Source organism: Anser cygnoides, chromosome 1 (assembly GCF_040182565.1).
Source record: "Anser cygnoides isolate HZ-2024a breed goose chromosome 1, Taihu_goose_T2T_genome, whole genome shotgun sequence".
Classification (NCBI taxonomy): domain Eukaryota; kingdom Metazoa; phylum Chordata; class Aves; order Anseriformes; family Anatidae; genus Anser; species Anser cygnoides.
This window is the reverse complement of record NC_089873.1, coordinates 16,526,690-16,541,675: the sequence shown is the minus strand read 5'-3', so window position 1 is coordinate 16,541,675 and position 14,986 is coordinate 16,526,690. Positions and strand designations below refer to the sequence as shown.

General features: G+C 36.0%; 1 protein-coding gene across 7 annotated transcripts in view; it reads right to left on the bottom strand.

Moving 5' to 3' along the window:
* CPNE8 (copine 8) overlaps positions 1-14,986 on the bottom strand; it is a 106,925-nt gene that overhangs the window by 18,890 nt on the left and 73,049 nt on the right. For 5 of the 7 annotated variants that reach the window (XM_048068511.2, XM_066989910.1, XM_066989905.1 and 2 more), the window contains 4 exons: positions 11,147-11,200; positions 7,642-7,703; positions 1,132-1,178; positions 234-415 (listed from right to left, as the gene is read on the bottom strand). In XM_048068511.2, coding sequence (XP_047924468.1) covers positions 234-415; positions 1,132-1,178; positions 7,642-7,703; positions 11,147-11,200 — 345 coding nt within the window. The other 2 variants (XR_007165136.2, XM_048068517.2) reach the window with 2 other exon arrangements.

The window sequence follows — 14,986 nt, the reverse complement described above, 5'->3', positions numbered from 1 at the left end:
TGCTGCTACAGATGAGGTTTATTACTATTTTTGGCCTACAGCAACTTCTTGACTCTGGACTTCTGTCAGTAACTTCACTAGCATGAAAATTTTGAAGTAGTCTTTTAGACATAAGAATTAGCATATTCTGTTCTTCACTTGCCCAGTAATTACTTAACACTAAAACCTTAATTCCGTAAATTTGGTTGCAGTACAGAAATTCAAAAAATATTTATATATATTTATTAGCTTACCAATGCAAATTCATGTGATACTCTTCCATCTGGAGGCAGCCTAGCTCCAAAACCTAGAGCTGGGAACATTTTATCACTATCATAGTCCTGAATTATTTCACCTACTGCTTTCAGTGCCATGCCGTAAGCATTCAGCTGATAGGGATTCATATAGTGCAGTGAAGTAGGCTGTGAAGGATTACCTGTTGAAGCAAGAGTCAGGTTTACTTTACAACTGAATCACTCCCAGATTTTCTCTCCTAAAAATGACAGAAATCTAAGAAAGCAGAAATTGAAAAGATCATGAAAAGGAAAAAATATGTATTTCCTATATACATACTTGTGGTTAAGTCATGTAAAAATGCTTGTCATGTAAAAAAAACTTGTAAATTTGTATCACTGTTATAACATACAATACTTTTACACGTACTTTTAAGATGAAATATACAAAAGTATTATGAGATTTGGAAAGTAGTTCTGGAGGAGAATCAAAATTTATTTCTGTTTCATCACACTTCAGCCTCACTCTACCTGAAACTCCTTTGGTTTGTCCCTCTCAAGGGGATCTTCTAATTTAGCCAAATTTCTCCTAGCAGTAATAAATACATAAACAAAAAATCAGAAAGTACAGAAATATTTGCAAACTGTTCCTACTTGTTTAATTTTGCACATAGCTTTTTTAAAAAATAAAAAATAAAGAATCCAGCTGTTCTGTTTGTCCTGCTTTTCTGGACAGGAATTGGTTTCTAGTCTGTAATTGCTCAGCTGATTCCAGATGGTACAAGTATACAAATAATTAGTAATACAAAGCAGTTAAGTACAACACCGATATAGGTACGCACACATACACTATCTCAAAACAGTGCTTTAAAACTGAACACAACACTTAAATATAGAAGAAACTTATTTTTATTCTTACCATTTGAGGCTGTGAAGTCAATAGCTACTGTGAAATTGATTTGGGTTCTGTAAAATAAGCAAATACAAATCTTATCAATAGCTTAACTGTTATATGGAAAAATAAACAAGAAATGATATCGGTTGAGGACAAAGCATAGGACACTGACTTTCTAATACAGAAAAAAAACCGCATTGAAAACACTTCTATAGGATTCCAACAAAGAGCTACACAACACCATTGTATCAGCATACTGAAAAAAGTTAATTTACTCAATTCTTCCTTTTTTTAAATGTTTGGGAAAAATTCTAAATCAACAGTAAGGTTATTATGATCCATGTACATTATTAATTTATTTTCAACATTAACACTGCTTTTTCCTTGGACATAGTTTAGCTCTAGTCTTGGATGACTTTGACAAGGCATGTAGGGTTTTACTAACCTGCTCTTAACACTAAAACCATGTCTTCAGTCAGAATGTGTTTGAAATCATGCTATATATAATATATTTGGAGAGGATAGACTTTTTGGCAGGAGATTTCATTCATGTGAATATAGTCAATACTTTGAGTGAGTGTATCAAGGAAAATTTTGGAAGATAAAAGTAAAATCTGGGGGCAAGAATGTTGAGCAGTAGCTAAGTAAAGCCATTATCATGCACTTGTTAGCATATTATTATTATCAGAAAAATTAATCACTAATGGACTTAACGAGTGGCAATCCCATTATATACAATTTTGTTCCATAACTTCTTTCAGGACAAACTACTGCCATTCAGGAGATAATCTCTTAACTAGTAAGACTCTGATCAGGCAGAACAGTTTGGATGGATATGAAAATTGATTTTTTACTCAGACTAAGTCTTTTATATCTTCCTTCAATTTTCTACCTTTCACCACTATGAACTTGCTGACCAAATTAGCAAAGCTCTTCAAAAATTACTGAACAGATTTAACTCATGCATATTTAGATTAAATATCAACGGTCTGACACCTGGCTTTTGACAAGATATTTGATTGCTATATTTTGTGTAATGAACAGTAGCCACAAAATCTTTCATTTGGTATAAAAATGCTCAAAATTTTAAAAAAGCATCTGAAATTGAAGTCTTCAAGACAAATTTAGATGCATGATTAAACAATCCAAATTTTAAAACACACCAAGAAAATTGAAGCTTTATCTAAGATGGTTAACTGGTTGTTTTTAAAAAAGCCTTCCAAGCTTAGAGTTACACCTGAAATATGAAAAATAACTGCAGTGAAATAATGATTATTTAGGATGGATATGCTGAGCTACCTTAGGGTTTAACTCAGGACAATCTAGTTTAGACTTTAAAACAATACAAACAGCTGTTTCCTATGATGCTGAGGAAATCTAAACAAGTATTCATATGAAAACTGTGAATGAAACTTGGGGTGTTTTCACGAGTAGTTGAATGCTGTTAGAAGGGACGTACAGTATTACTCTAAACAGCAAGAAAGTAATTTTACAAACAGTGCTCAAAAGCACACAAAAACATTAACTGGTTGGAAACCAAAGATTCTCAACACACACAAAAAGCAGAAGGCATGCACCTACACCTAGGAAATCTTGAAAACTAAAAAACTTCTTTTTCACAGTAATATATGAATGCTATGTTGTTAGCTCTGTACATTTTTCTAAAAATCTTAAAATGCCACTAAAGCGCACTTAAGATGCAATATGGACCAAAAATACCTCACATTTAAGGAATTTTCCCAAACTTAGTGGCACAATATTGGTTAGATTTTAGTTTAGAGAAGCACAGAATGTACATAGTACTATGCTAAAGAAAATGGCAATTTACAAGACAACAATTTAGTACATACAAACCACGGAAGACCTAAGGCATTCTATGCTGAATTTTATGGTAAAGCCACACTCTATTTAGGTACAATTAGTCAATTCTGTAATGCATCATTTTGTGAAAAGATAAAATCACCATACTGGCGACTGTTTGACCTATACAGATATCAAAGTAAAAATAATAATTTAAAAGGGCTAGAAAAGCAGTGAGTATAAGAAGTAGTCAAAAATTATCAAGTTCCTAAATTCAACCCCAACCTATCAACTCACATGCCCATCATTAATAACGTGATCAGATACAGTCTGAAACCCACCCATCTCTCCTACCCCCCACACCCAAGAGTAGAATCTTCTTCAAAGAAGAACAGGCAAGGGATGGGCAACACTCAGTATTTCCATTTATCCTCAGAGCAGTCTGTTGCATTTACTGCACACTAACAACCCACTGCCCTGATGACAATACTGTTCATTTCTTTAGTGACTTTTAATGACCTTTATCACTATTGCTTCACAATTAATTTATTTCCTCAGCATACTTGTGAAGCAAAGGGACCTTAGAGCTGTTCTACAGATGCAGAATTGAAATGCTGGAATTAAAGTAAACATTTCTATTCATTTTGCATGTTTTTTTGTTGTTTTGTTTTGTTTTCAGCTGATATAGCATTGCACCTCATTTCTTCAATATAAGCACGCAGCAATATTGACCTCAGCACTGACAAGGAATGTACAGTGCTACTGCTGACTTGGTGAGACGCTTAAAAAAGAAAAGTCTGGTTCATGTGATTTGGCTGCTATCACAGAACACCGCTATGGAAGACTCGACAGATAAAATCATTGCTTGGGGAAACTTAACTGCTCTAACAATGAGAATTCTGTTATGGAAAAAGATACCATTTTATGAACTCTCCTTTTTATTACAAACCTCATATTTTATTAAAACATGGCCTTCCGAAAGTAGAAGGTTCATGATTTATCATATTTGGTCGTTCCCTCAGATCAGTATTTTTTTATACAGAAAGTCCAATTTGAAGGAGGAACTCTAGTTTCCTACATTAATGTATGATGGAAAAAGGTGTGTCCAGTAAGGGATACTGCTCTGAATGGCAAGACAAACTTTGTAAAGAGAAATCAAAAGACCTGCAGAAGGAGACACTGCCACATCTAAAATCCTTAAAGAACACAGAATAGTAACATGCTAGCAGAATTTCCCACAATGAGAGGCAGGAAGGCCCTGGGAAATGGAAAGGACAAACTACTTGAGGCAAAGGTCCAAGACTTTTTTAGTCGTTATTTTAAAATATTTCTAATTCCCTAGAATTTTCCAAAGTAAGTTCTTTCTAATTAGGAAAGTCATTTGCTGAGGTTGTGCCCCTGCTTTTCCAGCTGCACACTCCTCAAGCAGCTTAATGAGAAGCTCGTGACACCACCACTTCAGTGAGGTTGCAAGGTCATAAGACAGTGTGCAGAAGATGCTAAAACATTGCCATCTGCTTGGCAGGCTGAGGTGCTGAATGTCCTGACCCAGGAGAGGGCTCAGAGAGGGCATCCAAGCACAGCAACATGCCTTGTGGACTCAAAGCTGGAGACATCACTAGTGTCACCATCTAGCCGGTAGAGAGACACCACAGATAGATAAACCTTCACCACAGAGCAGATATTCTGTTTGTGTATTTGGGAGAGCAAGGTAAAAGCTAACCTCTTTCAATAGGAGCTCTATCAGAGCTGATACACGTAAGGGAACAAACTAAGCCTGGTTGTAGCTTTTGACTAGGCTTGACAGCATCCGATTTTTAAACAGCACGTTGGAAGAAAACATGAATTTCCTCCTGTGGCTTCAGAGAGAAACAGCTGGTCTGTTAGCAGGGGGGAGCTGGTGAAGGTTTGAGAATCACTTACTGTGTGGAAATCTGTAACTGAGCTAATGGAGTAACTAACACTGCCAAGGGTCTGTATCGTCACCATGGCATTTAGTCTAAAAAGTCCCCAGTGACAGTAATTTTTTTATTTCCTCTTTGCAGATGCTTGCAAATGCAGTATCAGCATAAAGAACCTTTTCCTGATAAAAGCTGTATAATACAGAATATTCCTCCTGTAGAGTTTTATTCTAATTATTCTCTAAGGATACAATATACCTGGTTAAGCCTCTAAGATACACAGCTATAGCAGCCCTTGCTTCACAGCTACAGCTCAACAAGATCTCCTCAGAACATCAAATATGTATGTCACTACGTTAGATGCTGCGCTGGTTGGATGAAAATAGCTGTCATAAAAGCAGTTTTAAATTTCCATTTTGACCATCAATGATTCAATACAGCTCAGTTAAAAATGAATGCCCAAAGCCTTTAGGATCCAAACAGCATGTGGGTGTTCATATCTGAAAACCTGGATGAGGGCAAGTTTTAACATGATGGTGGGGAAACATTTCCTCTCGTCCTCCACTAATCTGGGACAGAAAAGATGACAACACTTTTGGATTGAAAGAGGATTCGGCTCCTGAAATTTTCATGATTTACAAATGTCTAAAGTAGCATGTTAGCTCACACCCTACTCTAGTAAGTCAACTGAGAAACTTTTGTACAGAAATATCCTTTCTGTATACTTAGTCTTGCAGCTTTTTCGGTCCCAGTTTCTCTTCCAGATAAAACAGAGCAACCTATAAACTAATCTACCTTTACAGATTTTTTGTTTGCTTGTTTCACAGTCATTCCTATAAACCAGGATTATTTCAACTGCATTCCTCTTCAAGGCAATATCCCTCATATTCCTGGCTAAATCATATACTGGGAGGTGTTTTGATAGGAAAATACGCTATCAATTGGTAAGTGGTAGGAGAAATCTCATTTTGAAATATATATACATATATTTAGTACAATGTACCCTCTTTTAAATGTGGGAAGGTCAGTGTAGTAAAATGTGATTAAGTGTCAAGACACAAGGAAAAGCCAGCTACCAAAATGGTGCCACTTGATGCACCACAGATGTAAAAGAGACATCCATCTCTTTCTGAACATACTAATATAAAATCCAGTGTTCTGAAATAAAACTAAATTAGAATTTATGCACAAACTACTATTTCATTCTTCATGGCTCTTTAAAAAAAAGCAACAGTCACATTGATGATACTTATAATGGAATATCCCAATTAAACACATGCAGACTCAAAATACAAGTCAAATCAATACTGTAATCCCAATTTGTTACAGTTAAAGCTGTCAACTTTTCCATTAAATCAGTATTAGTTCTAGACACTTCAAATCTATTACAATGAAAGTTTTGAACATGAAGCGTTTCACAAGCATCCGTTTAAAGAAGAGCCAATATCGTGCCTATTGCAGATTCAGTGTTTTCTTTCCCTTGCCTAACTAACTGAAATAAAAACAGGGAACTAAAACCAGAATGTTGGAAAACATACTTGATGGGAAAACAGACTGATAAATAAGGAAATCTTCACTTCCCCCTCCCTCCAAAATCTGTTAACTGGACTGAAATTGATATGTAGTAGTATTAAATGAGATGAAGGAAGGAAGGAAGAGAAAAGCAAAGAAAAATACTCTGGGGTTTGATCTCCTGCTCATGCTTCCACAGACCAAAATTGCACAGGTTGCAGAAGGAAAGGTAACATTTTATAAAAACCTTTACAGTTTTTCACTGTCATGTACTTAGAAATAATTGTATGAATCACCAAACAAGACTTTGTATAAAATAATTAAATGATAAGTATTACTGCTCAGACTTTTAAGCACATTCCACTAAATTATACTCCAATCCTTTATAAAAAAGAGGAAAAATCTTTACAAGTGGTAATTATTAATACCACAAGACTTATTTGATTTGCATTTACAGAGAAATACACAAAATATCAATAAGAATAACAAAGTATTATTTGTATTCAGAATTTCTATTATTTGTCTATAGAATGCAGATAATTGAGCTTATTAACTGGCATTGTAACATCTCAGTGAGAAACGTGATAACTCAACCTGTAAAGATTGTATGTGTACCCACTCTATTCTTTCCAAATTTAGATATAAAACTTGATTCCTCCATTCCTTTTCTATACCCTCCTTGCAAAGACAAACTTTGAATGAATGAGGAGTAATAAATTGTGGCATAGATATATCCAATACACTTCAAAGAACAAACATATCAGAAGTAGAACCATTTCTTCATCCATGTACACATGTACCTCATTCTATGTAAACTTTTGGTACACACCGATGGATGGTCATTTCCTTTTGGGAAAATAACGATAAATGGGAAATTGAATGTGTTATAAATGTTAGTTAATTAATATGAAAAAAATGCCTTTGAGGGGGAAAGGCTCTAAATAAATGCCAACTTTAAATACACCAAAGGTCAGTGTAATCAGAAGAAATAAACCATCATTTTACTAGTGTAATACATAGAGATGGATATAGTATATAGATAAGTCCCTTTCAGTTAATCCAATTATCACTACTTGATCAAACGTCATTACTCAATGTCATTATTTTTGTACCAATACCTATTCCAGCATTATAAATGAAGCTCCATAACTTAAGTGACATCAATAACTATTTGGAGGTTTTACATAAGAAAGTACAGCCTCTATCTAAATAAGGAAAAAAGAAATTACTTGGAGCCAGCATATGCAAAGTACAAATACAAATTATTAGTGAATTACAATGAGACTGTGAAAACAAGAAAAAACTGTTACCAATCACATACCCGCCTTTAATATAGTCAAGGAATGAAACTTCTGTTTCAATTAGGAAGGAAAGCAATGTTACCTGAAAGCAAATAAAAGAGAGTAAGATATGAATTGTCATTTTCCAATTGAACAAGTAGAGACATAAGCACAATGTTTTTGGAGGTGAAAAAAGAAGATGTAAAAAACAATGAAATAGTTTCAAGAAGCAGTGTTTGAAAGGGAAGAAACAAGTTTGGAAGTCTACTAAATTTATTTTTTAATTGTTGTTGTTTTGTTTTGTTTTGGTGTGTGTGTTTTTTTTAAGTGAAAGATAGGGAATGGAAGATCATTTTCCAGGGCATGTTACCACATGCATTTCTTCTGATCACTATATACTACTTCTCTACGTGAATATTAGAGGCCAGACGATAATGTAACTATTCTTTCTGAAGTACTCATTGAGTACTTCAACTTTGTTTGAAGAACTCAATTACGATTATTTATGTTATTTCCCATCTCACATTAAAAGTGGCATTGAGTATTGACACAATCCAAGAATGAAGAAAAACTAGTAAGCTGTATATATATATATGCGCACACACATATTTATAATATAAATATTTAAAGTGGAATATACTATATAAATATGTGAAGATAAGAAATTTCTTCACTCTCAGCTTTCACCATTCAGAAATTACATGGGTCCAAGACACAGGCAGTATTACTGGCATTTGCAGCACTCAAATCACAGAAATTTAACTAAAGATCTGGTGTTCAAGATATTCATATGCTGCACAACATACATGACGCAAAGAATTCAGTCCATATTATTTTATTTACAAAGTGACACAAAATTCTCTCAGAACAGAAAATGCATCAGGCTATCAGTGAAAACTGCTTATGCAACTATTCAAAACAGAAAGAAATTACATACAAGAAATAAAAATGAGGTAGATTTTATTTGCCTCCAATTGCAGCAAAATATAAAAATTGCAAACATTTCTATTATGTAAACTTACATTCAGAACAAGATTACAGGTAGCAATTGTCTTCTATCTTACTTCCTTCATCATAGCTTCTCTGTGGTTCTTAGTGACTTGCAAAGTTTAAAACCACCAATTTACCTTTCTTGTTGAGAACAAAAGATCGTAACAAAGTTCTACCAGACTATAAGTAGCATAGTCTTGAATATAAGACTAAAATTTCTATGCATTTTCCCATTTCAGAGTCATTTCAAGGGTTCATCTATTATTACAAGTGGTCGGTCACCTTGTTCCTAATTAATTTAAGCAAATGTTTTCAGTGAATCTAATTTTAAAAGGTAAAAAACACAGACAATACTCTTCATAAATGGCCAAAGTGTTTACTTCCATACAGACAGTAGCTACCAATGCTACAATTTCTGTATAGTGAATTTTAAATTTGACTGCTTTGTTTGAAACTAATCATATTCAGAAACATTTCTGCTTAGCATGTAGTTTGTATGTCTGAAATTAAAATGACCTCCTAAATAATAATGAATTGAGACGGCAACTATCTATGTATTCCTTAAAAGCAGCAGTGAGATAGCAGTCAAGGATCTATATCCACTTTGCTAAAATTTTTCCAGAAGCCAGCACTCCATTAGTGAGAATGATGGTGGTTTAGATATCTGATGGGACAATTAATACGTTGGGTGAATGACAGAAAGAAGTAAAAACAAAACTGCAGGCAAACACACAGGAAAGTGACGATTTGGAGAAACTTAAGGGAAACTTGAAGACAGAATAGAAGTAAGAGCAAACAGGGACAAAAAGGTATTGATAAAGAAATCATAAAAGCAACGATAGAGAACACTGGCAGAGAAGGAAAGACGATAGAAAATTACTAACACCAAACCATTTATTGTAAATTTCCATGTAATTTGAGACCAAGGATAACAAGGCACAGTTGATTCTGTCTGCCCAAACATGAGTAAAGTACATTCTTTCAAATGCAGACAAATATCCTAATAGAATTTATTCGAACACCTTAAAGTCTAATAAAAGGGATATATTAGCAAAACATAAATTATCTAATGAATCAGATCTTGCATGGAAAATTTTCATGGACAGACTGCTTGTGACTACTTCTTTTCTTTTAAAATAAAGGTACAAAATAAGTCATCATTTTCCTACTAATGAACAGACTTATAGAAGAATGTGAGAGTGGCAATTTGTTCCTTCAAGGCTATAGTTGGAAATGGAAGTAGCCCTGCTGAACTTTTCATGTGCAAAAAACCCCACACATCCTGGATGTGTTTTCAAAAAAAAATAAAAATCATATCTAAAGTCTGCTCAGATTTCTAATATACAGTTTTTCAACATTTACGTTTATTTTTTCATAGATGATGTTTTGAGTATCATGGATGCCAGAACATGGAAGCTGAGAAAATGCTGAAGGGTGTCCTGGTTTTGGCTGGGATAGAGTTAATTTTCTTCCTAGTAGCTGGTATGGTAGCTGTATTTTGGATTTTGGATGAGAATAATGCTGGTAACATGCTGATGTTTTAGTTGTTACTGAGCAGGTCTTACACGAAGTCAAGGACTTTTGGCTTCCCTTGCTGCCCTGCCAGTGAGGAGGTTTGGGGTGCACAAGGAGCTGGTAGGGGACAGAACTAGGACAGCTGGCCCAGACTGGCCAAAGGGATATCACAAAGTATGTAGCATCATGCTGAACAATAAAACTGGGGAAACTGGCCTGAAGGGACTGCCATTGCTCAGGGTTTAGCTGGGCATCAGCGGGCAGTGAACAATGGCATTGTGCATCACTTGCTTTTTTTGTTTGTTTTGTTTTGTTTTATTGTTATTACCCTCCCCCCCCCCCCCCCCCCCCCAATTTTCTGTCCTATTAAATTGTCTTTATCCCAACTCGTAAGTTTTTCACGTAAGTTTTTCAATTCTTGTTTTTTGTTTTTCCCTGATTTTCTCCCCCATCCCATTGTGGGGTGGAGAGTGAGTGAATGTTTGGTGCTTAGCTGCCTGCCGGGTTAAACTACTACAAGGGAATAATTTACATTGCTAGCAAATGGTTCATAACAGAATATGGACAAAAGGACATTAAACTCTCATTCCAAATTATACTAACAGATTTTTCAAGATAGATTTACAAAAACCTGTTGGTAATAACAAATTATGACTATTTTTGGTTTAGCATGGTAGGCATGACTTACTAGCTTTTACTGATGCTAGCTCAGTGGTCAAATTTAAAAATAAAATTGACTCTTGAAAATGCAAATATGTTTCAGATAAAATTTAATAGTGTCCAGTGATATAACTTCAAGAATCTGTCTCCAACATTGGTATGATTCATTTTTAAAATCATTAGCGTCTTAACAGCACACTTGAAAATAACTTCTATCAGATTTATTCAAATGAAAATCTGAAAAGAAATGCTGTAGTACAGTAAATAGTATATTGTTGTAGCCTTCACAAAGGTTCTGTTCTAACCCTGTTACATTACAGGTCAACTACACTGTATTTCAAGAGAAAAGAGCACACAGTCATATTATAAATATATACTTACTGTTCCAGAATTAATATACTTTTTCTTTTTTCCTTTTTTCTTTGGATTTATTACCTAGAAACACACATACAAGTATTAAAGCAGTATCATTTGTGACTGAACAAAAGATAATTGTTAGACACTTTCAACATAGGAAACAGTCTATTTTCAGTGGAATCTAAATTTATTCAGCATTCGGTTTACTTACGCACCTCAATGAGGGGATATACACATATCTCAAAAACAGTGAATTTATCTTCATGGTACCTGCTAGGTAAGCCAGTGCTGCTACCCACATTTGACAAGTAAGGGATTGAAACAACAGAGGTGAGAGTGTTCATTACATGAGTACTCAGTGAAACACTTGTTTGAATTTTCACAAAATCCTGCATTTTTATGTACTCCTAATCCCAGTGTTCCAGTGTACAGGGTCATAACTTCTTTGGCTTACAATGCATCTCTTCATATCTCAGTGAATCTTTCTCCATCTTCTCAGTATTATCTGAGAAACATGGGAGTTGTTCTACTCCTGGTTTCTGTACGTGATGCAGTAACAGAAACAGCAGTTGCAAGGCAAGAAAGGCCCAGATCATACTGTTTCAAAACAGAAACAAGCTAGTTATTTCATGAAAAATGGCACTGACCATCACTTGACTGGCATACATGCACTCCCAGTACACAAGGACCTTCACAGAACCAGACTACAAAGCATTAAACCATTTTCTTGAATGTCTTGAAGTCACATCCATAAAATCTCCAACTATAGCCATGGGAAAAAAATTGCTTCCCTTCTCAACACCTAAAGGCAAGTCTCGGTCAGTTTTATTAAAAATGTATTCCTGGTTTATTCAAAATTCACATGGAATTGGAAGAAAAACATTATTTTGTTAATTAGGTTGATCGACCATCTCCTCTATAACTAGGAAAACTCAAATCCCTGTGGCTTAGTGCCAAGTTTTACTGTAAACTACTCACAGATGTTCTGTGAATGACAAGGAGTGAAAACGTTCCCAACTGAAATCTCAGTCCCTTAAATGCTATAAAATATTTCACCAGTTATGCCTGGAAATGGGAAAAATAGTAAAATGCCTTCCAAAAATTCTCCCCCAACCAAAATGAAATTCCATTTATAGATTATATCCCTTGCACGGCATAGAACAACTGTGGAATGAAGAGCAGGAAGAGATAACCATCATTTGAGGTCTTCCAGAACAGGCTAAACAAGAGTGACTCCTTATTTCCCTCCAGTACGCCACAGTGCAAGCTGCTGAGTATTCTTCAAACCTTTTCCTGTGTAACATATATGTAAGCCCTCTGACACCCTAAAAAATCCCAAACAACCCATCCCCCTCCTAATTACAGTTGCTGAACAGGTGAGCTACGAATTAAATCTGTATAGTAGCGGTTTAGATACAATGCAATAATTCTTGCTGAACCAGAATCTTAGCCAGAAGGTGACTTCTGCAGACAAATGCCTGGAATAGGAAGATGAAGGTAACAGACTGCCTGCCTGCCCTGTGGCCCTTCATTCACATCGCTCCAGAATCCAGTAGTCAGGCCTGAGTTAGCAGCATATTTCTTGCCATCAGTCATTAAGTGCCCAAAAGGAGACTCATCTGAATCTTTTGCTTCAGGTACCTTGTCAATTGGCTTCTAGGAATTGCTAGGAAATACGCTTGAGCTTGGACTGAAATATCAGGGGAAACAAGGCATCTACTTGGGAGCAAAGATGAATTAATGCACAGCCTCCCTCTCCCCTATAATTGCAGATACTATAATGATTATAATAATTATAAGGGTTTTGCTCAAATTTCAGATAACTTTATTATAAGACAACATTTTTTAGCCTCTGAAAGCCTCACACTCCCACATTAACCTAGAAAGCATGAACTCGTACCTATTAAAAACAAGTCTATTGAACAGTGCTTGTTATAGCAGTGTTTCTAACACAAACCCACTCACACACAAATTTCTCTATCTGCCTTGGGGCAGTCTTCAACTGTAACACAATGAAAAAAGAATTTGTCCGGTCTCTTTTGTTGTGATACTGCACGGAGGGATCATGCAGAAGCAGTAGTAAAGTACAGAGGGTTGTGATGTGGGGAGGGAAACACGGGATGTTCAGGAAATGTATGCTATTGCTGGGAGTAAGACATCGATACTGTATTTAAGAAACTGCAAAATCACTGTAAGGTGTTATGACAGAATTCATTCCTGTTAGGGTAGGAGTCAAGTCGGTGATACAACAAGAGAGGACAGTTTCACTGAACACGATAATCTGTGCTGTGACACTATCTGTAGGAAGCTGCTGTAAATTACAGTACCTCCAGGGTTCATCCTGGATCTAAATAAGAAAAAAAAACAAACATGACTTTAAGTTATCTTTGTACTGCTTTGCACAGCTGCATCTTTGCTCATCTTCAAAACAAAAGTGCAGCACATAGCTGGAGCAACCTTCTTCCCTACCTTGCATTGTTGCTTGCATAAACCACCAAGTGATTTGTGATCACTTATTTTAAGCAGTATGATACAGTTCAAAATACTGAAATTTAATGGCAATGGACCAAGACCAAAGGGTGGCTTAAGACTTAAGGAATAACAAAGATCTGCATACCATACAGAAAAAAAAGCAGCCTATAGCTGCATAGGCTTGCCTTCTCTTTACTTGCGAGAATATCTTTCCATGGGGAACTAAAAACAGAGTTCCGTTCTGAGAGCCACTAGGCATGCAAACTGCATGATACTGGAACTCATGGTGTAAATGCAGAAGCTGACCTAAATCCTTCAAAAAGCATACCTACAGCCTAGAAGGTCTTACGTATTTTAAGTTAAGGATTAAGATTACATCCATGAAAATCTTACAGACAAGCTGGTCAGGAGTTTCACCAATCCAGATACATATGATAGCCTAAATGCAAGAATAAGCTTTCCTGTCAACATGGAGACAGAGAGGGAACAGGAGCACGGTCCTCAAAACAGCTAGTCACAGAACTACCCCAAAAGCAACTACAGCCCATACGAATCCACAAATGAGAAGGTGGCATCATACAGAAGCGCCTGTGTTGCCTGCATTGTAAACTGAAAGCAAAGTAGCTGTCCATTTAAAAGAGGAGATGCTCCATAATAACAAGACTACGCTAAATGGAGATTTGGTCAAAAAAGGGATTCCTGGTTTTCTGGATGGCCCCGATGACCACTGTTGATCCTGATGCTGGGAAGCCTTAGATACTACTTCCTCCTGGGGAAGGTGGAGGGATAAGAACAAAATCTTGGCTTTTGGTAACATTTGGAGGCCAAGGACAGAGCCACTGAAGAAATATGAAGAAAGTACCACACACAATGTCACAGGTCCCATCCAGGACAGAGCTCTAGAATACAAGAAAATAAATACCGTCAGAGACTTCCAAAACAGCAGAACTGTAAGTGGAAAAAACATTAAATGTCTTATTTCTTTCAGTTCTTATACTTGGTCTGTGTTATATAGGACAAGTGTTGAAACTGCTGATGCAACAAGACCCATTGTATGCTAAGAGAACTCCTCTAGAGAAATGAGAAGGCTCACTGTATGATGACATTTTCCATTTCAATCCTGCTAGCAATCAGACCCAGGAATGGGGACATGTACTGTGGTGTGATGACAGCAATCTATTGCATGAGGATGAGTCAAGGTCTAATCCAAACGATCAAGGCTCCACGAACTGAGACAAAATGAAGGTAATTTCCACCAGGATGCACGGTTGCCTTTTCTATCTTCCCCTCGGGAATTCTGGCAGATGCGACATTTTCCTGGGTTATGTTCATTACTCAACTAATATAAAGACCTTGTAAGTCCATTACAGAGGAGACTACAGCCTCTTCAAT